Source organism: Drosophila albomicans, chromosome 2R (assembly GCF_009650485.2).
Source record: "Drosophila albomicans strain 15112-1751.03 chromosome 2R, ASM965048v2, whole genome shotgun sequence".
Taxonomy (NCBI): Eukaryota; Metazoa; Arthropoda; class Insecta; order Diptera; family Drosophilidae; genus Drosophila; species Drosophila albomicans.
The window spans coordinates 24859068-24886549 of record NC_047631.2 but is presented as its reverse complement, the minus strand read 5'-3'; the positions used below and the strand labels follow the sequence as shown (position 1 = coordinate 24886549).

The 27482-nt window shown below is 41.7% G+C and overlaps 9 protein-coding genes across 9 annotated transcripts; 5 read left to right on the top strand and 4 right to left on the bottom strand.

Annotated features, from left to right (window-relative positions):
• Nucleotides 1-145: 145 nt before the first annotated feature.
• LOC117574383 (antigen 5 like allergen Cul n 1-like) lies at nucleotides 146-1167 on the top strand. The gene is made up of 2 exons (XM_034258216.2): nucleotides 146-320; nucleotides 378-1167. The coding sequence occupies exons 1-2, from the start codon at nucleotides 213-215 to the stop codon at nucleotides 1050-1052; spliced, it is 783 nt and encodes a 260-aa protein (XP_034114107.2). The 5' UTR covers nucleotides 146-212; the 3' UTR covers nucleotides 1053-1167.
• A 752-nt stretch (nucleotides 1168-1919) lies between these two features.
• On the top strand, nucleotides 1920-3475 carry LOC117574545 (protein arginine methyltransferase NDUFAF7 homolog, mitochondrial). The gene is made up of 2 exons (XM_034258415.2): nucleotides 1920-2377; nucleotides 2432-3475. The coding sequence occupies exons 1-2, from the start codon at nucleotides 2042-2044 to the stop codon at nucleotides 3422-3424; spliced, it is 1329 nt and encodes a 442-aa protein (XP_034114306.1). The 5' UTR covers nucleotides 1920-2041; the 3' UTR covers nucleotides 3425-3475.
• Nucleotides 3416-5878, bottom strand: LOC117574544 (GRIP and coiled-coil domain-containing protein 1). Its single transcript, XM_034258414.2, has 3 exons — nucleotides 5573-5878; nucleotides 3712-5518; nucleotides 3416-3658 (listed from the first exon to the last, which is right to left on the bottom strand). The coding sequence occupies exons 1-3, from the start codon at nucleotides 5652-5654 to the stop codon at nucleotides 3478-3480; spliced, it is 2070 nt and encodes a 689-aa protein (XP_034114305.1). The 5' UTR covers nucleotides 5655-5878; the 3' UTR covers nucleotides 3416-3477.
• A 402-nt stretch (nucleotides 5879-6280) lies between these two features.
• Nucleotides 6281-7450, bottom strand: LOC117575013 (dnaJ homolog subfamily C member 17). The gene has a single exon (XM_034259090.2). It carries the CDS (start codon nucleotides 7358-7360, stop codon nucleotides 6443-6445), a length of 918 nt encoding a protein of 305 aa, XP_034114981.1. The 5' UTR covers nucleotides 7361-7450; the 3' UTR covers nucleotides 6281-6442.
• Nucleotides 7451-7478: 28 nt separating this feature from the next.
• LOC117575015 (diphthamide biosynthesis protein 3) lies at nucleotides 7479-8075 on the top strand. Its single transcript, XM_034259092.2, has 3 exons — nucleotides 7479-7687; nucleotides 7751-7825; nucleotides 7894-8075. Exons 1-3 carry the CDS (start codon nucleotides 7580-7582, stop codon nucleotides 7969-7971), a joined length of 261 nt encoding a protein of 86 aa, XP_034114983.1. The 5' UTR covers nucleotides 7479-7579; the 3' UTR covers nucleotides 7972-8075.
• Nucleotides 8037-10437, bottom strand: LOC117575012 (arfaptin-2). The gene is made up of 5 exons (XM_034259089.2): nucleotides 9906-10437; nucleotides 9085-9604; nucleotides 8856-9024; nucleotides 8686-8793; nucleotides 8037-8625 (listed from the first exon to the last, which is right to left on the bottom strand). The coding sequence occupies exons 1-5, from the start codon at nucleotides 10108-10110 to the stop codon at nucleotides 8581-8583; spliced, it is 1047 nt and encodes a 348-aa protein (XP_034114980.2). The 5' UTR covers nucleotides 10111-10437; the 3' UTR covers nucleotides 8037-8580.
• Nucleotides 10438-10567: 130 nt separating this feature from the next.
• Nucleotides 10568-11461, top strand: LOC117575014 (uncharacterized). The gene is made up of 2 exons (XM_034259091.2): nucleotides 10568-11033; nucleotides 11094-11461. Exons 1-2 carry the CDS (start codon nucleotides 10837-10839, stop codon nucleotides 11422-11424), a joined length of 528 nt encoding a protein of 175 aa, XP_034114982.1. The 5' UTR covers nucleotides 10568-10836; the 3' UTR covers nucleotides 11425-11461.
• Nucleotides 11462-13003: 1542 nt separating this feature from the next.
• On the top strand, nucleotides 13004-13957 carry LOC117575028 (uncharacterized). The gene is made up of 2 exons (XM_034259107.2): nucleotides 13004-13339; nucleotides 13413-13957. Exons 1-2 carry the CDS (start codon nucleotides 13140-13142, stop codon nucleotides 13726-13728), a joined length of 516 nt encoding a protein of 171 aa, XP_034114998.1. The 5' UTR covers nucleotides 13004-13139; the 3' UTR covers nucleotides 13729-13957.
• Nucleotides 13792-15604, bottom strand: LOC117575027 (chitobiosyldiphosphodolichol beta-mannosyltransferase). The gene is made up of 3 exons (XM_034259106.2): nucleotides 14898-15604; nucleotides 14268-14837; nucleotides 13792-14202 (listed from the first exon to the last, which is right to left on the bottom strand). The coding sequence occupies exons 1-3, from the start codon at nucleotides 15458-15460 to the stop codon at nucleotides 13983-13985; spliced, it is 1353 nt and encodes a 450-aa protein (XP_034114997.1). The 5' UTR covers nucleotides 15461-15604; the 3' UTR covers nucleotides 13792-13982.
• Nucleotides 15605-27482: the final 11878 nt, after the last annotated feature.

Genomic DNA, 27482 nt, shown 5'->3' with positions numbered 1-27482 from the left:
AATACGCAAGTGTTCCAGCGGATTAGAAAACAGACTTTGCCCAGAACTCGACTCAGCTGTGGAAAGTTTTAGCTGAAGTTGTATGTAAACAATTGTTGCAAGCTGCGTTTTGGAGCCAGGCACTAACCGGCCTATATAAATAAAAACTCCTCTACCAGCCAAGTCAGCAGTTGATTGTGAACTGTAGTGAAAGCCACAACATCCTCTTTACAATGAAAGTGTTTCTTCTGTTGGCTGCCTTGGCTGGAATCGCCTCCGCAATCGATTATTGTGCCTTGCCTACTTGCTTAGATAAGCATATTGCCTGCAACAATAAAGGAGTGAGTATTAATCCCATTAATAACCAAGTAACGCCATCCCATCGAATCCCCTCTTAGAACTTTAGCGAAGACTGCCCCAAGGATGTGCGAGAAGTGAACATTCAGCCACATGAGAAGCTCATCCTGACTCTCTTTAATGAACTGCGCAACAACGTAGCTGGTGGCAAGATTGAGGGACTTCCTAAAGCTGTCCGTATGGCCAAGATGACTTGGTGCGAGGAACTCACCCATCTGGCCCTCTTCAATGTGAAGACTTGCCAGTCGTTGCCCGACAAGTGTCGCAGCACGGAACGCTTTGCCTATGCTGGCCAGAACAATGCCATCTTCAGTTATAGTGGCGCCGAGTCGGAGTACACAGATGCGGAGATCATCAAGGAGCAGATTGAGAAATGGTTTGCTGAGCGTGCGAATGCTTCCCCCGAGATCCTGGCTAGTTTCCCCGAGGAGTTGACCAACAAGAATGTGGCCAAGTTTACCATTGCAGTTGCTGAGAAGAACACCCATTTGGGCTGTGCCGCTGTGCGTTTCTCTAGAGATTTCTACAACCACTTTGTGTTCACTTGCAACTTTGCCACCACCAATGTGATTGGACAGCCTGTGTACACTCCTGGCGATAAGGCCACCACTGGATGCAGGAATCGCTATGGCGCCGCCTTCGATTTTCCCAATCTGTGCTATGCCAAGGAGATCTACGACAACGATAAGGTTGTGGCCGACATCAGGTTGTTCTAATGGATGTCATTTAACTGTGGAATAATGATGGTCACCGATTATGTAATATTGAAGCCCAATTAATTATAATAAAGAATGCAAACATTTATTTGCCAGTGGCAATGACTAAATTAAATATAACTCCCACTTTATTCCTCTTTAACGATTGTTATATTCAAATTTAAACTGAAGCGCGCAATCTTAATTTATCGATAACCTACACTAGCAGGCAGAGCGCAGATTAAAGCTGAGCTTCGATTGGTTCTGAGCACTGAGCTTAAAGCTTCTTAGTTTCCTTTTAACAATGACTACGCGCGGTTGAAAAAATTGTAGTCGCAAAACGCGAAGTGTTTTTTTTTTTTAATTAATAAATGTTCGGTAATCTAAGATCTACTACTTAATTAATAGGCGTGCAAAAGTGATATAGTTTATATAAAATATATGCAGAGCAGCCAAGTGAAGTGAGAATTAAATTTTTTTTTATGTGGCCGGCAAATTTTCTGGAAAAAGAGTTTTGCCTTTAAAGTGCAGTGAGTGCGAGAGAAATAGAAGCATAAGTAAATGCTAAGTGAAGTGTGATGAAAATCTAACGAGCGGCACCGGTAAGTTTTTTTTCCAAACTGCATTTTATGTTTAAGTTTAAGTTGAGTTTAAAAGATAAAAAGATTTTGAAAACTTGTTGCACTGTTGCTGATTGGGTCGTTTTAGCTAATTTCGATTTTACATACACATAAGAAATATAATAATATGAATTCCGATTACGCATTTTTGATTCGGCGTAACAGTTGGCAATTAAGGTTTTTATATTTTTTACTCAAATAAAACATGCAAAACATGCTAATACCAGTTGGCAGTGCTGCAAGTATATATTCTTTTTCTGTCAACTGGGCAGCACTGTAAAATACTTTGAGGGAGCAGGGCAGCACTTTCAGACTTTTGTAATTGGCTGCACTGTTGCCTTCTTTTACCATCAGCTTGGCAGCTCCCGTTCAACTTTTGATAACAAAAAAATGTTACGCGAAGCGCTGCTGCGAATTGGAAGCCGACGCAGCTACAGCTACAAGTCTGTACGGCGCCCAAACTTGAGCGCTGTTTCCGCGGCCAAGAGTCAAGAGTTGCAGACACCGCAGCCAAAGCCGGCGGCGAATGAATCCCCCGCACATGGCGAGATCAGTCTCAGCAAACAGCTGAGAGCCCGAATTCTGGCCACGGGACCCATCACAGTGGCCGAATATATGCGTGAAGTGCTCACAAATCCCCAAGGCGGTTACTATATGAATCGTGATGTATTTGGACGTGAAGGTGACTTTATCACATCCCCTGAAATATCACAAATCTTTGGAGAGGTGAGAGAAGTTTCCACAGCATTCAAGGAATCGTAACTGAATCCATATTCGCAGCTGGTGGGCGTGTGGTTGGCAAGTGAATGGCGCAAACTTGGAAGTCCGTCGCCCTTTCAGCTGATTGAATTAGGTCCGGGACGCGGCACTTTGGCACGTGATGTACTTAAGGTGTTGACCAAATTCAAACAGGGCGCCGAGTTCAGCATGCATATGGTCGAGATAAGTCCGTATCTGAGTCTGCAGCAGGCGCAACGTTTCTGCTACACGCACCAGAAGCTGCCAGAGGATGCCCAGTTGCCACACTATCAAGTGGGCACCACAGCGACGGGCATCAAGGCGTATTGGCATAGTCGGTTGGAGGATGTGCCGCCGGGTTTCTCGCTGGTGCTGGCGCACGAGTTCTTTGATGCGCTTCCTATCCACAAGTTGCAGCTGATCGAGGGGTTGTGGCAGGAGGTGCTCATCGATGTGGTGGAGCAGCCAGAGTCCAAGCTGCTGCCCGAGTTTCGATACGTGATATCCAAGTCACAGACACCCGTCTCACGCTTGTTTAAACCACTGCCGAATGAAACACGCACCTGCTTGGAATACTCTTTGGAAGCGGAACGTCATGTAGATTTGCTGGCGCAACGTTTGGCGGAGCATGGCGGCGTAGGTCTCATCATGGACTACGGACATTTGGGCGAGAAGACGGACACGTTTCGTGGCTTCAAGCAGCATGCGCTGCACGAACCACTGCTGGAGCCGGGCACCGCTGACCTGACAGCGGATGTGGACTTTAAGCACTTACAACATGTGGCCGAGTCGCGTGGTCACATCCAGTGTTATGGACCGGTGGAGCAGGGCGAATTTCTGGAGCGCATGCAGGGAAAAGTTAGATTGGAGCAGCTACTAGCGAATGCACTGCCCGAGAACAAGGAGCTCATTAAGTCGGGTTACGAGATGCTAACAGATCCCAAGCAGATGGGCGCACGCTTCAAGTTTCTGTCCATGTTTCCCTCTGTGCTCAACGATTATCTAAAGAAATATCCTGTGGCAGGATTCAGTTAAGCTACAATATATTGATTTCATTGTTATACACGGATTGAATTGAATGTGTTTCGCTATTTCTTTTGGAATGCGGCATTAATGGTTGTCATCTCCGAATTGGTGAACTGCAGCACAGCGCTGATTGCATTCAGCATGTGACGTTTGCCCTCCGCATCGCGGGTCACAATGAAGCTGATGATGACGTTCTTCAGGTACTCCAAATTGGCGCCTTCGCGGGTCTTGCAGCGCTCCAGTCTGCAATAGAAATAACAATTGATTTAATGACACTTTTCGGGTGGTCAACCCACCTATCCACTTGCTCCTCCAAGCACTCGATCTTCTCGTGCATCTCCTGCTGCGCTGTCACCTTGTCCTGGATGGCCTTGCGAAGCGTCGACTCCGCCGTGTATTTGGACTTGCGCAGCGTTGTAATCTCGATGTCCTTGCGCGCCAATTCGTTGGCATAGTGCAGCATATGGCAGTTCTCACTGATCGACAACTTTTTGGGCTTTACCTTGTGCTGTCGCAACTCACCAGCAGCTTCCACCTCAACACTGTCGGCATCCGACGAATAGTTGAACTGCTCGTTACCCTCGAGTGGCGTTGTTGCAGTCGGTTTGTGAAAGACCTCAAACGATGTTTGCAGTGTCTTAATCTCCTGCTCCTTCTCGTCGAGCAACTGCAGCGATCTCTGGCGCTGCTTCTGCAACAGTTGCTCCAGCTCATTCAGCTTGCAACGCGTCTCATTCTCAAGCTCTGCCTTCGCTTCCTGCCACTTGGCACGCTCCTGCTTCAGGGCTTGCCGCATTTTGTCGCCTTGCTGCTTCAGCTCCTGCTCCGCCTCGTCTATGTTGCGATTGAGCACTTGCACCTTATCCTGCAGCGTTTGGATGTGTGTCTGCTGCAACTGCGTCTTCTGCTCCAGCTGCTGACGCTGCTGCTTGGCCGAGTCCAGCGACTGTTGCAAGCTCTGCAGCTGCTGCTCACAATGCACATGACTGTCGGCTGTGGCGGCAGTCGAATTGCTGCCCAGCACATGGCTAAGATCGAGTGGATGTGCGGAGCGGGCATTGGCTTTGATTAGCAGCTGCTTGAGACGCACAATTTCATCCACCAGTCCGGCCATGTCGGCATCGCTGTCGCTTAGTAAAGCTACCGCAGGCGCTTGGCGGGAATGCGATTGCTCCAATTCGTGGAGCTGCTGCTTGAGTGCATGAATGTTCTCCTGATCCTGCTGTCGCAGACGATCGTAGTTGCCCACCGAGCTGCTCAGTTCGGCGAGACGTGCCTCCAAATTGGCCACACGATCCTCGTGCAGCGCCGCTTGGCGACGACTCTGCTCCTCGGCGCGCAGCACGCGACGCTGCTCCTGCTTGATGGCCACCGCATGCTGTTCCTGCAGCTGTTGCATCTCCTGGCGCACCTGTTGCAACAGGGCGCTGTTATCCGCGGCGGTGGCAGCGGCCAAAGATTGCTCCGACTTCACCTGGAATTGCTTGAGCTGGGCACGCGCCTCCTTCAGCTGCAACTGCAGTTCACGTAGACGACTGTTCTCTGCCTCGTTGCTGGCGAATTGCGTCTTGAAGTTGTTCAGCTGCATCTCGATGTTCTCCTTGAGATGCCGTTCGTCCGCGTAGAGTTTTTGCAGTTCACGCAACATAATCATTTGATTGTTGGTCTCCTTTTCGCGCTCCTGTCGCTCAATGATCCACTTGGCCTTCACCTCGTCCACATCGCTCTTGGCGCGCTGCGACTGTTCCTTCGCCTTGGCCACCAGCTCCTGTATGCTCTGCTCCTTTTGGGCAATCTGGGAGCGCAGCTGCTTCTTGTCCGCCTGGAATGAGGCTTCCATGCGTGACTTTTCCGCCGAGAGCGTGGCCAGCGAGTTCATCAGCGTGATGATCTGTGTCTGCAGCTGTCCCTTGTCAACATTGACATCGCTACCGCTGCCATCAGCAGCATCTGCTTCGGTTGCAGCAGCACCGGAAGCATCGCTGTCTTCACTGGGTTGAGTGGCATCCTTGACGACACTGGAGGTGGCCTCGGCATGAGCTGCCAGGCTCGTTTCGAGTGCTTCCTTCTCTTTCAAAAGTCCCTTGTAGGCGGTGACCACGTCTGCAATTTGAATTGCATTTAATTAAATCAGTTGATTATGCATTTAGAAAGTACCTTTGAGTCGTTTCTCGTAGCGCGATAGCTGCTCCTTCTGTGTGGTCACGAGCGCCTCCAGCTCTCGCTGTCGTTTCTCCATTTCGCCTCGATCCTGACTTCAAAATATTGCGACAATTTGGTGACAATGTTGAATTATTTTTAATTCTTCGCTCGTGGCATTTTTGCACACTCAATTAACAAAGTGACGAACAGCAAAAACAGCTGGTTCGCAATGACATCCAAATACCCTATAATTGGTCGAAGCGTGGGCTATGCGTCATTTTAATAGGCAACTCAATTTGATCGAAAATGTAAATAATAAATTTTGAATTTTGTTAGTATCAGTATTCCTTGTCTTTGTTTTTATTATTATCGAAAATTAAACACCCCTTATTTAGAAAGCTTCCAATTTGATTTTAGTTTTTTAGAAATATTTTAATTATAAAATAAGTAATCATATAAAGCGAAATTAGTTATTTAGTTTAAAATGCAATTATTGGCAATTTAATTGAAATGAGGATAAGTTGTATTATACAGAACAATTTTGCAGCATTTGGGTTATTTTAATACACAGCTAAGCAGCTCAAAAATTTGGAAATTAATAATATTTAATACTATTAAAAAATAAATTGAAATAGTATGAAGTAATTCAGCTTAATGTTTTAGAAAATGATTTTTTAATTAAATAATCATAAAAATTTATTTTAAAATTCAATCAAGTTAATTGCTTTAATTTGGTGTTACAAACTACACTTGCAGCACATACAACTCTCTTGTTTTGTACTAGCAGCCAGTCAGCTGTTGGCAGTGCTGCCAACTTGTTTTTATTGAATTATTTACTACAAACGTATGCTACATTTAAATTAAATTATAGACTAGCTACGATGATTACTCATCCCCCTCGTCCTGCATCATTTGGGCAATTAAACGCTTGCGCTCCTCCGCCTGACGCAGTTTCCTCATTACCAAATCCTCATAGTCCCGGGATGTCGATGTGGTTGTTGTTCCCGCTCCCTTCGCCTTTTCTTCCGCCGGCGGCGTGACCCATTTGAAGTGCAGCGGATTCGCGGGATTTCCCTTCTCGTAGGCCAATACCATGTCGCAGGCTTCGCGTGTCTTGAGCTCGACCATGGCGCGTCCAGGTATTTTGGTGTTCATCACCAGCGCCACAACGTCGCCATATTTCTTGAGGTATTGCATCAATTGCTGCTCCGTATAGCCGCCATTGTCCTTGTCTTCCTTTGTCTTGTCCGCCTTCCACTTGATCTTAATGCGATGCTGCGCTGAATCAAATACAGCTGGCGCTTGTTGACGCTGTTGTTGCTCGTTGTAGCTGCGCTTCAGCTGCTCCCGCATCGCCAGTTGTTCCTCCTCGAGCAGCTTGGAGCCCTCGCGTCGCAGTCGATCGATCTGCTCCTGCAGCACTTCCTCATCACTCTTCCGCACTGTGCTATACGGCTGTCCTGCCTGCAGTTTGTGCAACGCCGCACGCTCACGTTGCTCCAGTTCCTCCTTGAGCTTTTGACGCTTGCTATCCAACTGTTTGGTGCGCAACTCGGCGGCTTTTTTCGCCTTTAGCACTTTGTCGTAGGCGGCTCGAGCTGTGGCATCGCTGAGGATTTCCAATGCCTTGGACAGCTCATGGAAACGTTCGGCTGCCTGCGGATTATCGGGATTCTTATCCGGATGACAGTCGAGGGCACGTTTGCGATACGCTTTGCGTATTTCCGACTGCTCAGCTTCAATGGAAACGCCGAGCAGTTCGTAGAGATTCACATCACTAAACTTCTTGGTATTGTTGGCCATATTTCCAAATGATATGAAATCGCGAATAGACTAACAAACGTTTAGCGATTTGTTTACAATGTGCGGCGTCGGTTGGCTGCCTGATCAGCTGTTCATTGCAGCGGGTTGGCAACCCCATTTGTCCACAACGTGTGTGTCTCGCAATTGGCGTGAGTTGTTCATTGTGATACGATTAAATCGCGCATTATATTATGCACAGTTGAAATTAAGCGATATAATATGAGCATATATCACGACGAAGTGGAGATTGAGGATTTCGAGTACGACGAAGAGGAGGAGATGTATTATTATCCCTGTCCGTGTGGCGATCGATTTCAAATATCCAAGGTAAACTGAACGAGACGTTAGCTAAAATTTGTATTTTTTATTTATCTTGTTGGTATTTGGTAGGAGGAACTGATGGAGGGCGAGGAGGTTGCCACTTGTCCCAGTTGTTCTCTAATTGTTAAGGTCATTTATGATCCGGTAAGTGAAGAGATTAAATTTCCCAGCACAAGTTTAATTCATTAAATGTCGATCCTTTTTGGCTGCAGGACATGTTTAAGGCGGAGGAGGATGAGTCAGCGGCGCTAAACGAAAAACTTAGCGATTTAAAGCTGGAGAAGAACTAAGCTATCGATTTAATTTCGTGTAATTAAATAGTTTTTCTTTTATTTGTATAATTCCCTTTAATGTAAATAATACGTTGACTAGTAAACAATTAATTTAAATGATACATTATTTCGAGTTTGTTTCTGTTTGTGAAATGTACAAAATGATTAGAAGGAGAAACCATATGTGTATATGCTTCTCTATTGGATTACATTAAAATATATATATATATGTGTATATGTATAATATTGCACTCAGCATTTGTAAACTAAGGAATCGTTTAAGTAATGACCATTACGATAAATTTCGTTTAGTTAATTTTGGAAACACAAGGAACTATTGTGAAGTAGAGTGTGAAAACGATAAGTACAAATACATATCTCTAAATTCATATTGACTTTCTGCTTATAGATTAGGAATTCGACTTAAACATAAGCAATTTTTTTTTTTTTTTAATATTGTTACGAGTCATGCATTTGTTTATCTTTTTTTTTAGAGAGCGTGCTCATTCAGCTTGTTTTGTTTTGGAATATTATGCATAAATGCCGGCATGTAGGTGAAAAAATTGGGGTTTATGTGCTACAGGGGATAATACTTGGTGTTTTGTGGGTCATGTGCATGTTCTTCTACTACTGTTCCAGCCAGGATCCGCTCACGTTATTCGGTGATTTAAGCTGTTGACAAATTGGAAATATTAGAAGCAATCTTTACAGTTAATTGCAGTTGTAGTTTACCTTGATGTTGAACTGTTTCAAAGTGCTCTCCAGTGCCATGGCATTGCCCGAGAAATAAGCGGCAATCGCATTGTGCAACAAGATGAGCTGCTTGTGCATCACTTTGATCTATGTAGAAATAATGCATAATTAATCATGTTTCCGTCATCCATAAGGAGTCAGCAACTTACGCGATTCTCGTCGAGAAATTGCATTTTAATGGCAACATCGCCTCGCAACTTCTCGTAGAGATCCTTATGATGTGCATAGCTGCGTTGCGTTTCTTCCAGCGTCGACGCCGCTTGAGTTAACTCTGGTTTCGTATTCTCCAAGTCCATGCGATAGGCATCGAATTCGATTCTACATAAAACCAGAAAAATTAGTAAACAATATATAATATACTTCAACTTAAACATTTACCTGGCCGTTTCGTATTGTCGTATCGTCAGCAGGGTGTCATCAATGGTCTTGTTGCACAGCGTATTCACCGACGAGATGAAAAAGTTCAATGCATTCAAGAGTAGTTCACCATTTTTGGTCAGATTTCGTTGTGTCTCCGAATTGCAAATGAACTCCTTTTGTAATTCTGGATTCTTTTGTGCCAGATCGGCAAAGGCATCGGCTAGCGATTGTTGGGTGACCACAACATGTTGAAAATGCGAACTAAACGCGCGTGTCAAGCGTAAAATGGACAAATATTTCCGTTGAGTCTCTCGCAATTGTTCAATTTGCGCCTCCAGCTCCGAGTCGACGGTTCGCTGTGATTTACCCAATTTCTCGAGCATTATTTGCCGTGTACACTTGTACGTGGATATGCTCCAGTTCTTGATGCTATCGATTTTGGAAGCGCTTGTCCGTATAAGGCTGCTGCTGCCGTCTGTGGATGTTAGATAGCCGTTGCCAGTTTGTGATGTGGTCGCTGTCATGGGCGTCGTAGGCGCTGCAATAAATAGATTTGCAATTCAATATAGAAGGATATATATATATAAAAAATAAAAAAATTTTTTGAGTGACGCGTCAAGATTTGGACAATTAAAAGGAATTGCTTAAAATTTCAAATCTCAATTTTTAAAAAGCGTATATTAACAATAGAACGGGAATGAAACAGGGTATTTCTGCAACTAATGTTTATTGAAGACACAAGGCTCACAAACGACATATTAAGTTTAGTCAATTGTAGTTGTAGTTTTAAACTGAGTTGCGACTTAAACAGGCAAATTGATATTTGATTAATTGCTTACCTGAATGATTTCGCAATGGCAAATTGCTGGACGTATTCAATGGAATAGCAGCGCCAATACTGTGACTGCTGCTGCTGCCGCTCAACCCTCCGATGGCCCCACCGAGGCTTACGCCCTCGGTGCCGGTGTGAACGGCACCGCAACTGTCATTCATGGATGGCGTGTCTTTGAGCATTTCATGTATGCTGCGCTCGCGTTCGGTCATTTTTATTTTATCGTCAACCGTTTGAATCTTATCGATGAGTGAGTAATATACACTTTAATTTCAGCAGAAAAATCGTTTGATTACTTTTGCTTTCCTTGCGGTCGGTCTGCAAAGGGGGTTGGCGACAACTTGGCGAGCACTTTGTACGCTTCTCTACACTCGCAATATCAGAATTTAGATACCGCGTTTGGTATTATTTTGTGTTTATTTATTTATTATGCACTTCAATGTATGTAAGTGGCACGGTGCAGTGTGTAGCCGTAATTGCAAATTAAAGTTATTTTGAGCAGAGAAAAAGCATCGAATTAAAAGTGTCTAGTGTGGCCGATGAAACGTCTATTGAAAATACCATTTTTTTTGTTATTAGATGTAATATTCATTATTGCATTGCAATTAAGTTTTAATAATGCACTTGAATTTCATAAATTAAGGTCAACCATAAATGACGGCATATAAATTCATAATTAAGCTTAAAACCTTTTTAAACAATTTATATTACAAAATAGAACGTTTGGCCACACTGAAATTAATTAAGATACTCAAAAGCAAGCAACATTGAGCACAGTGATAATGCAACAGCGTGGCAACACTAATTGCGAATGGCAAAGCAACAAAGCATTAGTTTTTAGGGGATTTCTGAACGATCTTCACGTCTCGGAACTGGGGTGCGCCAATCATTATAAATACCACTTTAAAGGGCGAAAAATAGTGACACAACTGTGAAAAATGGTTTTCTGGACTGTTATGATTACAATGAGCTTCGTATCTTTAGCTGCAACTGCAATTACCATAATTTGTCTGATAGATCGCAATAACGGCCTACGAAATCGTAGCGAAAGACGACTTCAAAACAATGACGATAATGATAATCAAAACCAAAACCAAGTCATCAGGAATGATAACCGCAAGAAAAATTGTCCAAGGTAAGAGATTACTTGTTGAGAAGGCACTTTGGAGTATTGCTAATTTACCGTTTATTTAAGTCGTCCCGGTGATAAGTGTAGGATATGTCTCCAAGTGATGACTAGGGAGACAATGAGTTTCATGAATTGTGGCCATGCAGTTCATAATGGTGACTGCTTTGAGGCCTATCGCCGGACGCGACGTGACTGTTCCTATTGCGGAAAATATGTTCTACGTCTTGATTTACCAGGGGATAACTGCGCTATTTGTAATCAGCCAATGGAGGAGTATGATATGAAGTATGTCAAATGCGAGCATGCCTTTCACTTACATTGTCTGATAACAAACAACATTAGCATCACCGACAAGTGTCCCCGATGCTCCATTCAAATAATCCCTCGCAATGCTTAAAATTATATTGACAATATCAGTAAATTAAAATTGTGATACTAAGTACTATAAAATTCTAATAATATATATCCATTATTATTAAGTGAAATGCATATAATAAACTGTTTTCATCAAATTTTAGCTGTAACGCGTTATTTTTAATGATAAAACGTCGATTGAAACAGTGTGTGTTCAAATCTTTAATATTAGTGTGTATTTTCAAAAAGCATCCGCAATCGTAGTGTTCCTGAGTCTCACAGGTTTACATATATGTTCCTTTTAACTGATAATCTTGTGAGCTAGAAAGTGTGAAAATGGTTTGCTTCTTTGTTACGGTCGAAGTCGGATGTTACAGATACAATTTTTTTTATTTTTCTATGACACATTGGTAAACAAGACTATGATGATGAAGTCGACGATAACAAAGACATATGTAGACCCGTGTGGCTTTGTGGGAGATATGAACAACTTAAATCAACTGCATATATAGAGAGATAAGACTTGCTACCAATGCATTTTAAAGTGCTTCTAATGTACGATCTAGTTTAGTCATGCCAGTGATAAGTGCAAATGGGAAAAAGCAACTCTGCGATCGCCACTCGCACCTTGAATAGCGAAAAAAAGAAACGCAATTGAATGTGCACTTTCAAAAAGCGATCCTCAATCGTAGTGTTCCTGAGTTTCACAGTTATAAATTAATGTTCCTTTTAACTGGTAATCTTGTGAGCTAGGAAGTGTGAAAATGGTTTGCTTCTTAGTTACGGTCGGAGTCGGATTCGGTATTGTAGCTGTAGTTGCAGTTACAGTAATTTATTTTGCTATGTCTAACGCGCACCGTATGACACATTGCACACATGATGAAGACGACGATAACACAGATATAGACCCGTATGGCTTTATGGGAGATATGGACAACGGGAATCAACTGCCTTTACAGTGAGATAAAACTTGTTACCAATGCATTTTAAAGTATTTCTTATGCACGATTTATTTTAGTCATGCCGGTGATAAGTGCATCTTCTGCCTAAAAGTGATGACCAATGAGACGATGCGAACCATGAATTGTGGCCATGCACTTCATATTTCATGCTTTGATGAGTATCGTGAATTGCGGCGTTTCTGTCCCTATTGCAAGCAGTTTGTGCTACGCATAGATTTACCAGGCGATGCTTGCGCCATTTGTTGTGAACCAATGAAGAAGGATACCATGGAATATTTAAAATGTGAGCACGCCCTGCACGCCAAATGTTTGAGCGAATACAAAAGGAATTATTACAGAAAATGTCCTGTGTGTGCTAGGCAGTTATAAACAATCGGCGGCTTGAGTCTGATATTCACAAACCAATATAATTCTTATTGTAAAGCATATGAATTGCAATTTGTTAAATCACTTTGGTGTTCAGCATGGAGTCATCAAAAGGCGACTATCAAATATTTTCAGAGAAAATTGTTTTTAAATTTTCTTGGAAGGTTAAAAGCTGTTTAAAACATTTCAGTTCAAAAGCAAACATTTGGTCACACTGCACTCGATTAGAATTAAAAACAAACAAGGCAACACTGATGTCTGCGATAATGTAACGGAGTGGCAACACTTATTGTGAATGGCAAAAACATCAAACGCAATATCTTTATTGGGGACTTTCGGCAAAAGATCTGCAGCTCTTTGTGTGTTGTGTGCAAAAATACAAATTATACATATATCGCTTTCACTTAATTAGTAATATAGAACTGTGAAAATGGTTTATTTACAATTAGTCGTGGGCATTGGCTGCGTAGTCGTTGCTGCAGCCGCAGCTGTTTATTTTTCTATGTCCAGTCCCGTGCCTCCCCATCAAACACACAGAGGAAGACGGCAAGACGACGATGAAGATAACACAAACTTCGATCCCAATGGCCTGAAGGGGGATATACGCAATAGAAAGCGTCTGCGTGAAAAGTGAGCAAACAAACTTGTAGTCAATGCATTTCGAAGAGTGTTTCCAAATGTTTGATTTATCTATTATTCTTAGCCGAACCGGCGACAAGTGCATCTTGTGTCTCGAAGTGATGACTAACGAGACGATGCGCCGCATGCATTGTGGTCACGCTCTGCACGAGTCTCCCTGTTTCCAGGAGTATCGCACGTGGCGTCGTCAGTGTCCGTATTGCAATCAGTTGGTGATACGCATCGATTTGCCAGGCGAGGATTGCGCGATTTGCTGTGAACCAATGCAGGAGGATACCATGGAGTATCTGAAGTGTGAGCACGCCTTGCACAGCAGTTGCTTGAGCAACTATAAAAAGAATAACTACACGACATGTCCTGTGTGCGTCAGGCAATTGTAAAAAGGATCTGAAAACAATGACAATTGAAGCAATATCGATAAATTAAATGATATATCATTGTAATTCTGAGTACTATAAAAACAAACATTTATTATTAAGCTACTAGATGAAGCGGCACAAATTTGATTCATAGAATATACTATACATATAGAAACTATAAACAGCAATAGGTTAAGTGCCTTCTTGTAGTAGAGTTTATCAATAAAATGCAGCCACAGTTTTTACTTCATGTTGTCTGTCGTCTCGTTAAATCCTTAAAGAAATGCTTCCAGAACGGGAGCCGCGTGTTGTTTCCAATTCTCGCGCCAACGCAGCTCTTGGAACTCTTGCAAACTGCGTCCAAAACGACTGCGTGTCTCGATGATGCTCGGATTGTTGGGGAAGTTCTCGAACCAAATGCGCAGCTGCTCGGCAAGTTCCTGATGATCGCTGAACACAAAGCCATTCTCGCCATGTTTCACCAACTCATCCAAACTGCAAAAAGAGAGCGAGATTAATATCAAAATGCAGGCAATCGAAACGGACGAATTACTGCTTACCACTTGAAATTGTAGGCGCAGACTGGTAGTCCACTGCCAAACATGTCCACCACCTTCATGGGCAGATCCAAGCCACTTGTGCTCCAGTGCAGACAGACACCCAGATCAGCACTAGCTAAAATGCTGGGATAATCTTCGGGCTCCAGCCAGGGCGTCACAATAGACACCTTTTGCCACTGCAACTTTGCTATCTGGGCCTCGTAATGCGCCTTCTGCGGGCCCTTGCCCGTGATGATGCACAACAATGTGGGATAGAGCTGCGGCTGTTCCAGCGCAATGCGCTCATACGACTCAAGAGCTTGTAACAGTATGCCAAAATCCTCGTCGGGTGTCCAGCTGGTGCTGGAGACAAGAACGGCTTGCCTTTGTGGCTTATACAGCACGCTGCCATTGGCCATCTTTTGGGTGAGTGCTGTGGACTCGAGTACGCCGGACTGCTTGAGATCCGCATAGCATTGGGGCATGAACTGCGCATAATCTTTGGATAGCTTCATGAACAGGTCGTGCTTTTGGGCGAGCTCAATGGGATGGAATTGGGTAGGTGCACGATCATAAAGCACAGTAACTGGCCTGCAAGGAAACTTAAATAAGATTAGTTAGAGAGCAAGGAGAGAATTGGGCACCGCTTACCCAATATTCCAGTTGCGCTGCAAATCCTCCTTCATAGCCTTTGTGACACAGAAGTGTGTGTGCGCCTTCGAGCCAAAGTAGCGCTCCAGACGCTTCGTCAGCCGGCTGAGACGACTCTGTTCGCCACCAGCCATGCCCATAGCGAGCACAGTGTATGTGTAATTGTGCCAATCGATGGCAAGTTTGGTACGGGTCAGAGCGCAGTACAAGTAGCAAACGACTAGTGTGGGAATGCCGGGTGGATTCTGGACAAGCAGAAAATTGGGACGCGGTATGGAGATCAATGCAATGAGCAGACTCAACGTTTGCCAGATCGCCTTGAAGAGCAGCTTGAGTTTTGGCGTTAGATTTGTCACTGGCACCGCGGGTAGCTCGTGTATTTTGCACTTGGGCTGGGCGACTGTTAGGGCGTCAAGGGGACGTGTCTCCAGGTAGCCAATAATGTCCACATTGTAATTGTCTTCAAGCAGACTTTGGGTATGGTATTGCATACGTGGACTGCGTCCAATGTCGCCCAGTACAATGACGCAAGCGTTGCGTTTCTTCAGCTGACGCTCCGCCATGCCTGTGCGCGGTGTGTGTTTCTTTGAGTGCCTAATGTATTTTGATTATATTCCGCACTTGTTTCTCAATATAGTGGTAGCCGTGTGATGTGTACATTGATTGAGTCGTTAAATCTCCGTTGCAACCTTTTTTTGTTGCTGGGCAACAGCGTGACCGCGGCTTGCATTTTCAAAAAATACTAATTTTTGAGGCAAATATACCAAGCTTGCTTTGGTCATATTTTGTTAGGTGTGGGACAGTGTTGCAAACATTCGTGACCAATGGCGCCACTTCTTGAACTCATGTTCTATTGCATCGATTTCATATGAAATTACAGATCTTATTTAATAAATAGGGTAGTTACTTAACACAAATTAAATTTTCGGCATAATTATCCCTTTATTGTGAACCAATGAAACTGTAAAAGCTATAGAAATTGAACGAGCAACAGCTGTTGGCTACAAATTGTGTGACCTTTCTTTTTAACATTAGGTTAACAGTTCAGATGAGCCAAACCAGTCGGTAGTGAGCCGTTTACAGTCTGTTAACCGTTAACAGAAATGCATGCAGTTGAATGTTAAGAGCATTTCCTTCAATACTTCAAATGTTGGTTCAATGTTGACACGCTCGGACGTTTCGCGGCAAATCGTTTAACCGTTGATTGTATTGTGCGTGTGTGTTTAATAAGGTGTCCCAACTGTGTGTTGCAAGTGTGTGCGTGGTGAATATTATTTACTGAATACCCTATAAAAATGCACAGCAAAACCAATGCTCAAGAAATGCAAAAGTGTCAAGTGTGTGGTTAAAAAAAAAATAAAATAAATAAGACAAGTGCTTAGGCGGCAGGTTGGATCTGTCTGCTAAAAACACACAGACAGTATTTGTTACTGTATTTTGTATGCGGCAAATTTGCCGGTAAGTGAATGGACCATAAATACGCATTTTGTTTTGGTATTCTGCCTTATCTGCATTTTCGCCGGCAAAACAAAAAGCTGCCGCCTAAATCACAACAACAATTCCACCACCATTAGCCCCCCACCCGTTCACTCCTTCCATCCACAAGAGTACAGGTTGGCGCCGTCGCTGTGTGTGTGTGTGCGTGGGAGTATGTGTGTGCGAAAGTGTCTGTGTCGAAATTCTGTTAGACGTAGCACAAAAATTACAATTTACTGCGTCTACTAGAATATGTATGTATGAGTGTGTGCAATTTCGAATATAAATTTTTCCATATTTGCCATCGGTTATTTCTGACCAATAAAGAATGCAGTACTATGTTTTTTTTTCAACAATTTCCGCATAAGGTACAAAATTTTGTCAACCGTCATGTTGCAGCTGTTTGTGTGTGTATCGTATAACGGGATATACGCGCCATGTTACGAGCGAGTACACGCACACATGCATACTGCAGTGTATATGTATGTGTGTGTACATAGTTTATCCCATTAGAAATACTGTCTGCAGCGTCTGCGTCGCCAGACGAGACACAAGCACAGAGACGCGCCTCCTTTCCCTCCCCCCCTATAGCACTTCCTCACTTCCCCACCACTTGCCGCTCGCTCAGGCGCAGCGAAGGCAAATAGCCCAAAAGCCGCCCAGAGACGCAGAGCCACCCCAACAGCAACGAACTGACTGTGTGACCAGGCGGTGGGTGGTTTGGTGGGTAGTTGCTTGCTGCTGGGGTTGGCGTGCAACTTTACGCCGTTGATTTTTGATTTCTGTGCGGCTTTTTATTGCGTGGGCAAAGTTCTCTGTGCGCCTCGTTTTGTTGCCACATGCGGCATACAAAAGTTACCTCGACCGTCGTCGCCGGTCTAGACTCTAGACTCTTTAGACACAACGTAACAGCGATACACAGGAGTCCTTCAATTGTAACTGTAATTGTATGCGTTGTGTGTTTCATAGCCAAATTGAATGTCAACTACACGATTGCTGTCACTGTAGGAATTTGAGTTGAAAATATGAAAATAAGGAAAATAATAGAACAGTTATTAGATAACTATAAAATGATTGATACAATTTATATCTATATTTAACAAATATTAACCATGAAATATAATATGAAATTCTATTTTTTTTCTTATATCGAACCTTTTATTTTCACATATTTAAAATATTTTACGTATGTAACAAAAAACAAGTTTAGATCTTAACTTCCTTGTTAATGTACATATTGAAGAACAGAAATCTTAACAGAAATATAAATGTAGAAATTCCGAAACAAAAGCAAATTTCTTAGATAAAGAAACAATGAAAGTTGTTTAAAATTACAAATGAAAAACTTTTGACCAATTTAGTCATATGCAAGTTATTCTATAGTCTTCCTTTATAGAATAGTTTCTGTTGAGCATCTCCGAATAAGCTTAGTTCTTGGGGAGGAAACAAAAGTGTTTGCATCCCAAAAACGAAAGCTTAATAGGATCAATTTCACTAGAATAGTCTGTGACTTAATTATAAATTCAGCAGTAAATAAATTGTGGTATCCTAACACCCGTAAAATCCTTCAACCAACCACACTTTAAATGTCTCATTGTGTGTGTGTGTGTGCTCGTAAATGTCAACTAAAGTGTTATTTCTTTTACAGCCACAGAGACTGAGGAAAATCAGCTCAAGAAAGTGTTTATCTGAACTGTGAATTACGCACAGCAATAAAATCGTCTGGGTCGACTAATTGGAGTGGATGCGTTTTGACATAACGGCAAACGGGTAAGTTTATAGTCGATTAATGCGGCATCAATGTGTGTGTGTGTGTGTGCAACTTGTGTGCGTTGCATGCCACGTTGCAGAGATTCATTTGAATAATGCGTGTGCAGAATTGGGCGTGTGTCTAGACGCGACTCCGAACAATGCGACGAATAGCGAAAGAGAGTGACTCAGAGGGCAGGAAGACAGGCGGGAGTCGCTTGAGGCGACACTGCTGTGTGCAGCTGGGTGAGCGGCATCCACACACACACACACACACAATGACAAATGCTCGTGCATCCTAAACAAACTTCCGCCTCAGCGGTGCAGATACCAAATAGCTTGTCTATAATTAGGGAATACCAAGAGAGCGAAAGAGAAGGCAAGACAGAGAGAGCAATAGAGATTGGGAGCGACAAGTGCAGTGCCCAGTTCTTTGCGGTTATTTTTGTTGTTTGTCAGGCGACGCTGAGCTAACAATTGGCGCCAAGTGCCTTTGACATTTGCCCAAATCAAGTCAAACGACACATGTGCGCTTAGATCTAACTATATAGATAGATATACAGATAGAGAGGGAGATATATAAATAGAAAGAAAGGAAGACAGAGGGAGAGAGATAGGTAGAGTGAGAGTTCTATCAGTTGCACTAGGGATTCAACACTCTCTGAGTACAAATTTAGCAACGGATGTTGTCGGTCACTGCCTTGAAGAGTGTGCGTGTGTGTACTCACATGTGTGTGTAAGTGTGTGTGAGTGTGCGTGTGTGTGGCACACACGTGACAAACATTTGCTCTCTATTCCAGTCTTCAAGAACTGTTATTCGAGAACCTCAAAACTTCAACGTCTTTTCTCAGTTTGAAAGACAGTCGAGGTCAAAGTTGCACTGAGAAAAATATGCAGTTAATTTGCAGTTTTTATGTGAATTTATATTTTATTATTTTTATATTATTATTTATTATTATTAATTTTTATATTTATGGAAATATGGCGTTTGAAAAGTTCCAATTTCATTAGAACAAAACCTTTTAATAAAATAGAGCAGTATATTTTAAAGTAACATTAATTTTTCATAATAACAATTTAGATGAAAGAAAATATTGAAAAAACTCTTGTTTAATCAAATTAAGTAAATATTAAAGTTTGTAATTAAACTAAAGAATCTTTCTAGAATCTATGTTGTGAATTTCAAAGTAAAATCACGTTGAAAAGAATGTCAATATTGTGAAAACTCTTGTTTAATCAAATTATTTTTGATAATGAAAATAATAATTAGCCTGCTTTTCTCGCAGTGAACAATTTTACTGGTCTTTCAAACTGGCTATTTCCATAATTAGCTGTAAACGAAGAGGGACAAATAAAATCATTGCAAGTAAATTTGGCTTCTTGGAAAACAATTGAGAGGCGGCCCCCTAAATGGCCTCAGGTGGGTGTGGCGCGGCAAGCAGAAATGCTGAATAAATGACAGTAACAACAACAACAAGAATAACAACAAAAAGAACAAGAACAACAGCAAAATTGACTGGCATAAGACCAAAGGCGACAGCAACAACATTGAAGGCGTCTCGCAATGATGCGAGTTGTGTCCGAGTTGCCGACGGCCATTGACGTTATTCTGCCTGGCACGTGTAAAGCTGGGGGGAGGGGGAGGGGGAGGGGCAATGGGATAGTACTGTCAACTGCATGCGACAGAATTTATGCAGAGTCCAGCCGAAGGAGGCGCAGAGGGGACACAGATGTGGGTAGTGCTGGGTGAGTGCCTCGAGTGGCGTCAACTGCAAAAGTGTTATTAAGTTGAGTTGTTGTTCTTGTTGCAGTTGCTGTTGTCACTATAGTAGTTGTTGTTGTTGGTGCAGCTGCCTTTGGGCAACATTTTGCACCTTTCACGTTTATTGTGACATTATGCTTTAAATAATGGATAACAACAACAGCAACTACAAACAACAACTACTACAGTGGAAACAAAGCAAACACTTTTTAGAGCAACAAGCACTAAGGGAATGGAGCTGTTTGGGATCTCTCTTTGCTGGGTAAAGAGGGACTTTATGAACGGGGGTGGGGGAGTAGTAGAGAAAGGACAGAGGTCTAAAAGCTGCTAGAGGCGGCTCCGTTAGTGGCAGCCACTTTTTCTGTGTGTTTTGGTTTGGTTTGGTTTTGTTTCTCATTTGTTTTTTAGCTCCATTCTTCCTTTATTTGGCTTTCTTTTTTTTGGGGGGATCCTTTGCATTTTGTTTTGATTAAAAGCGAGCCGCAGTCCTGGACAAAAAAGGCAAATAGAAAATAACACGGTGCCGTAAACAGGAGGAGAAAAGTTGTTGCTACAAAGTGTGGGGAGGTGAAAAGATTGGAAAGATTGTTGGGAGTCCAGTGGAAAATTTGCCTGATTAAAATGCTCAGCAAATGGAAATTAACAGATGTGGTGACTATGCTCGAAAAAAGATGATTTCATGATAAAATATTATGGTTCATAAGCGAGGGAGTGTAAAAAAAGAAAATGAGCGCGAAGCTAAGTACTTTTTTGCAGTCAAGAAAGTCATAAAACTATTAACTTTGTAAACCTTTTCCACTGTGAAATGAGTATTTGTTAAGTTGGCTGCGCCTGAACTTTTTTTTGCCTGTTAAGTTGGCTGCACTAAGTCAAATTTTGCTAATAACCTACTTAGAAGTATATTTGCGATATATTTAAACGTAAAACCTATACTTCATAAATAGGATTAAAAGGAGTTCATTTACAGACTTAGTTGCGAAAGTGTTGTAAGTTGAGCTGATGCCAATACAGAGTTTTAATCTAGTTATTTCTGGGCTCAGCTCTACTTTGTATGTACTGGAATGTTTAAATATTAATTGAAGCCATTAAGCGTAGGCATTTACTGCCCCTTACCCATGTTATTATGCTAAAATTTAAGAAGCCAATTAAAAATATGCATAATAATGTCAAGAAAACGATGCGAGACGAAGAGAACCGATATAAAATGAGTAAAAAACATGTTCATATTAAAGTTTAACGAGAAACACGAGAAATTACATTGTGAAAAATGAAGGAGGCGACGGAGATGAGGTGAAGTGGAGAGTGAGAAAGGAAGCGTACCCAAAGTGAAGCTCACGTGCACCTTGACGGCTTGTCATTTTGTCTGGCGGGCGTCGCGCATGTGTAGGGAATGCAGAGGGAGTGGGGAGGAATGGGAACGGAAAGAGGATGAGGAGGAAGGTTAACCGAAAGCACCTACGACAACGACACGAGTCGAGGCAGCTCCACCAACAACACCGCAAAGTGAGTCATTTGGAGTGTAGAGTTGAGTTTTTTTGGGTAGTCGACTTTGCCTTGTGTGTGTGTGTGTGTGTGTGTGTGTGTGTGTGTGTGGCATATGCCACCAGTGGGAGGAGTGTTTGTGCTGTGTTGTCTGACAATTAAGGCTTGCGTTTCACACACAGAAGCTTTCGATATTTTCGCTGACATTATTAAATCAACTCGCGTTCAGAGTTTCGATTTTCCGTACTTTTGCCAAAAAAAAATAAATGTATCGCAAATATTTTGTGTCTCATTTACGGTTCACTTCAAGGAATTGAGTTTTCCTCCTCCTCCTCATCCCACCTCCCATTGTTGCCTTGTTTGTTGTTCGGCTGATGCGGTGGCTCCATTGTCGCGTTCTGGTTTGTAATCAAATAAATGACTGCACCCAGGTGCGTTCTCCCCTTGTCCCCTTGTTGCCCCTTGTCAGCTGGCGCTTTGCCTTGTCTTCATTATTGGCTTTGCTCTTTTGTGTTCCCTCTCTCTCTCTTATTGTTTCTTCTCAAATTCTTGCCGTTCCCTTCACATTTCGCTTTTAATGATGCGCAATTTGTCGTTAATTTTCGGCATTTTATTTTATGTTTTATTTTGTTTCCCCAGGATTTCTCAACATTTCACTCTGTGACATTGCCCCAAGCGCCAGCTGAGCTCCTTGGAGTCCTCTCTCTGTGTGTCTCTCTTTCCCTTTTGATTGGCAGCCCCCCTTTTTTTGTGTTGGTGTTTTGCCATTATTGCGTGCAACTTTTTGAGGCACGCAGAGGTGGAGGGGTCAACTTCTTGTGTTTTATGTCTTTTGGCCGTGCGGCAATGCGGAAAAGTTTCTTGAGGCAGGCGGCATCCATTAATGTGGATATTTAGTTGTTGCTGCCGTTTGATCTACGGCCTGACGTCCTTTGGCAGGACTATTAAAATGTGATTAGATGTCACACACACACAAAAAGGACACATTCATTCTCCACTCTCCCTTCTCCATTCACAATTTTTCGGTTTCAATTTAAGTCCCGCCATTCCCGTCGATTAAGCCAAAAACTAAATGATGCCCAAAGGACACCAAACACAGTCATCATTTAATATACTCCCTTTGTATATTTCTCTAAGAGCTTAATCCTTTAAGCTTTTACGCTTAAGCGTGACCGGAAAATGTCTTTAAAATACTTTTAATTGCTCTCAATCGAGGCATAAATTCAAGAGATTTCATTACATTTTATTGCTTTAATTGAAAGGGTTTGTCTTAAATAAGTTGTTCGTTGTGGTTTACTTAAGCAATTATTTAATAATCGTCATTGTTTGAGACTCTAAATTCATTTAATTTTTCGGAAAATTACTTTACATGTTTGGTTGTAGTTTCTCTGACTAATTCCTCTCATCGGACTTTTGCTTTGTTGTTTAGGTTCCCTTTGATTTAATGATTTTATATGTTAATCCTCACTATCGTTGCCAGCATAAACTATTTACTAGCTTTCAGTAAAGCATTTTCCCTTAGCCACCATAAAAGCAACTTTATTTCATTCAATCTATTTCTTCCTTGCTGTTGCACCTGCAGCGGAAATGCTTTTTCTTTGCGCATTGTTTCCGTTAGTGTAATGCATTATTGTTACTTATTATTATTGCCTGAATGGCAGGACTGACTGAATGACTGAATGACTGACTGCCTGATGTGCACGCTGAATAACTGCAGAGTTGGAGCTAGAGTTGAAGTTGGTTGGCTGTGTTAACGCTCCACACTCCACTTGTATCGCCTCATAAAGCAACGGGCATTGGCCCAGAGAGAGATAGAGAGAAAGAGAGTTTTAGAATTTCAGCGGCAGGCAAATGTGCAACAATTGACAACAGCAGAGAAACAGTCGCCAGACGATCCCATAGATAACAACAACTATGCAGGAAAAACAACAGCAGCCAGTGAATGGAGGGGAAGGGACGGGACGGAGAAGGGAAGGGGAGGAAGACAATTAAGTGTCAAGTTTTTCACGAACAACAACTCATGTTGTCTGTACACAAGATGCGGGGGGTCGTCTGTGGGATGCTTTGCATCTCTCTTCTCTGTGCTGGAGCGACGAGTGTTTTATGCTGTTTTACATTTGTTGGCAGTTGACAGGCTGCAAGCGAGAGAGGGGACAAAGCGAGAGGAGGGAGGAGAAGAATGCGCGTTGCATAGTTGGACGCTGTTGCTGTGACATTTGTCAACCAAATCGTCGCGCAAAAAAACAGAAGCGGAAGTTTTAACTAAGCCATTATTGAATATAATGGACTGTGGAGATACCCTTCAATAAAATGGCTTTAACAATACTTTTCAAAAAAAATGAAACAGTGCTTTGTAAAGTAGAAAACAAAATACACAAATTCTTTGTTCAGTGAACTTTGCATTTTTAGATAAAGTTTTAACTAGAGCAATCTATTTTCAGTTGGGTATTTCGGTTGCTTTAAATGTACAAAAATGTTGTTTTAATTTATGTTTCAATTTTAAAGAATAGATTTATTTATGGTAATAGATTTTCAGTTGCATATTTTTGTTGCTCAAATTACCATAAATTAATTTCAAGTAATTAAAGAAGCATTGAAATATATGTTAGAAATGTTTCATAAATTTAAATAAAACTAATTTGCTTTGTAATAAATCATTTTCAGTTTGGAATAATGAAAACCAAATAATTTAAATTTTACTTATATAAAATTGTTCTTTCTTGGCAGATTTCACAATTCTCTTTAACTTTTTCAACTGTTTGATGATGTGTTGAATGCTGAGCAATTTGTTCACTTGATAATATCTAGCAAGCTGATCAAATATTGTGAAAGCTATTGCCATTAATTACAGGGTATATGCAGCATGCCAAAGACAGCGAGCGAGGGAGGTAGGCATAGTGACAGACACAATGCGACGTCACAACGGGGCGTATGTGTAACTTCCGATTTTGATGCAGCTGCTGTTGTTGTGTCTGTTGCTTCGTGCAAAGTGGATTATGCATGTGAGTGTGTGAGTGCATAGAGTGATGTTTTCTATGTTGTGTTTGTGTGTGAGTGTGTGTGCATTTCATTTGCCTACCAATTTTGTTGCCCCTCTTCGCCCCTTCTTCGCCTCTTCCTTCTGCTACGCTCTTGTGCATTTGCCAAACAATTGGCAACAAAAGCCGCTTACAACACTTGAGGCGCGCACATTTTGTTGTGGCACTTATTTGTTGTTGCAGTTGTTTCTTGTTGTTCTTGTGGCACTATGTTGTTAGTTGTTGTTGTAGTCGTTGTTGTTGTTGTTACCAACTAGACTCTGACTGCAGTTAAATTACAATTGTGCGCTTTGTTGCACACTTGTTTGCAGATTTTTGCCGCCTAACGCTCTATTTTTTTTTACCCCTTTGTGTCGGAGAGGGAGACAGGGAGAGGGGGGAGGGGGAGAGGGGAAGTTGCCTCTGGTTGGGCGTGTGCAAGCTTGGGCTTTGCTTATGGGGCCACATTGTTGTTGGTGTGTTGCTTTTGTGTCTGAGGCTTAAATGGTATAAAATGCTAATCGCATTTGCTTGATTCCATTATCTGTGCATGTGTCTGTATCGGTGTCTGTGTCTGTGTGTGTGTGTGTGAATGATGTGCTGTACTGCGTGTGAAATTTTAAGGCTTAAAGCTGGCACATACGCAAAATTGGCATGTTAATTGTTGGGAAATTAAAATTTTATTTATTAGCCATAAATCAGGTGTCAGCGTAGCGCGAAAACAGAACGCAAAAATGTTCTGTGTGTACGCAGCTGCAGTTGGCAAACTTTAAACATTTACATGGACCGGCAAATACACACACACACAGAGGACATACAAGCATATACTCACACATCGTAAACAGGCTCATTTGCATATGTACTTAAACGCATACGCACACAGACATACTCAACACACACGCAGACGCACACTTTCACATAACAAGTTAACTTCATTTGCATGAAATGCGACGTTCCAAAAAAAAGAAGAAAAACATTTGAAAACAGAAAAGCATAGCAAACTAGGGAATACCCTGTAGCTGAAAAAGGTTTTATACTCAAATATTTAAAGAAAAAGTAAAGATTTTATTTCAAAAGTGTTTGAAGAAATTTATAAAGAAAACATCAAAATTGTATTGAATATATAATATAAATTATATTTCGTAAATTTAAAACCCCTTTCAACTCACAAAATAAACAAATACTCACCGGCTGCTTTGCTTAAAACTTATCCAGGGTAATTGGAATACAAAACGTTGTTAAATAATTTCAACTGCACTTGAAAGAGAAACAGGCAAACATCCGCACTTTAGTGCTCTCTGAGTAGCTGGGGATTAAGAAAGAGAGCGAGAGAAAGAAAGTTGTGTCCCCACACACACACACATAGATACACACACACATATGCACAAAGAGTCTGCGGATACTAAATGCAGCAGCAGTTTCATAATGAAGCAACTTTTGTATTAAAACTTATTAAATTTTCTGCGGCTGTGTTGCAAAAGTTGCGACTCCAGTTCTAATTGTACTCTCGTTGTTGCCGGCCTCATTCTGCTGTTGTTTTGCATTTCTACTTTTTTTTATGTATATATATTTTATATACATATATATTTGCTTATATACTCGCAGACAAAAGTATTTCATGTTAGCAGCAGTCTGACTGACTGACATTCTGGGAAATAGAATGAATGCATTAGTGCAAAATGTATAGCATACTTTTCAGCTGATTTATAACTGCACTGAGTTGAAGTTGAATAAACGGGAGCATTCCTCTAGTCTGGCTAGAATTTATAATGGATCAGTCACTGGAGATGAAGGCAGCTAATTTTACTAATGCCTCAGCCACAGCAGTATTCTGGCTGACAAGTTGTGTTTTTGGCTGAAGTCTTGGCTTTAGCAGATGTGAAACAATGTTCAGTTCAGTTTGCAGTTTGGTAATATGATGAGTTATTTAAAAGTATTATGATGTAGTACATTTTAAAAGTAAACCCAGAAGAGTAAATTCCTATTCTGTATTCAATATGTTTTGTATGTTTAGTATTGTATTGAAGAAGTTTTCTGTTGCCTCATTGATGGGAACCTAATTTGGAATATTTTGTAAAAACAGTTTTCTGATGTAGAGTACTAACTAAAAGAGTAAATAAATTTGTTTTATAATAAATATTTATTATATTTCGTACGTTTTGGTACCAAAATGATATATATATTAATCCAGAATATTTTGAAAAAGTTGTTTCCTGGCATCGATAAGGAAATTTAATATAGAAAAGAGTAAATATCTTTGTTTTCTACTATAATATTTGTATATTTTTTTTACTTTTTGGTTCCATCACGATATATTTACATTACATCCAAATTATTATTATATATTTCATTCCCTTTTGCAAGAATACTTATCTTAAAACTCATCTTAATGCTTATCTTATCCATTTATAAAAAATACAATGCCTGCAAGAATCACTTATCCACAATCCTCAAATTATAACTGAAACAATGTTCTCTAAAATCTCGTTCGTCTCGTCTCTCTCAACCTTTTTTTCCGCACTATGAACCCTTGAAGATGATTCATCTCTTAATGAGCAACAAGTCAGTGACGGATGTCAGGTTGAGAAGAGAATTACATTCTCGACTTGTGCAACCCGTCTTTATTTTGTTGAAGAGTCAACCTTTGTTGCGGCTTTGACTTGCTGCACTTTGGCTTACAGTCATCTTATCAGTGCCGAACACATCCCATTTGCCATATGGCGCCAAACGTTGCCAGGCGCCGTTGCCGTTGCCAATGCCATTGCCATTGCCTTCGACGTTGACCTTCGTTAATCTTTGTTAGCTTTGAGCACGTGAAGCATTTGCCAAATGGTTAACCGCTCTCTCTCACCGTCTCTTGCTCTCGTTTTTTGGCGCGTTTTTCGCGCATTTTATGTAAATTGCTTGCACATATATTTCATTTCATTTGGCGCTTACGGCTTAAGAGGATGTGACTGAGAGACAGAGAGAGCGAGAGTTACCTAGAGCATTAAGCCATCGAAGGAGGCAGCGTGGCAAGCCGATGACAGGCAACCGCACTTGCCGCTTGCCACATGCCACATACAGACACACACATGCGAAAGCAGCTCAGTCTGTTGT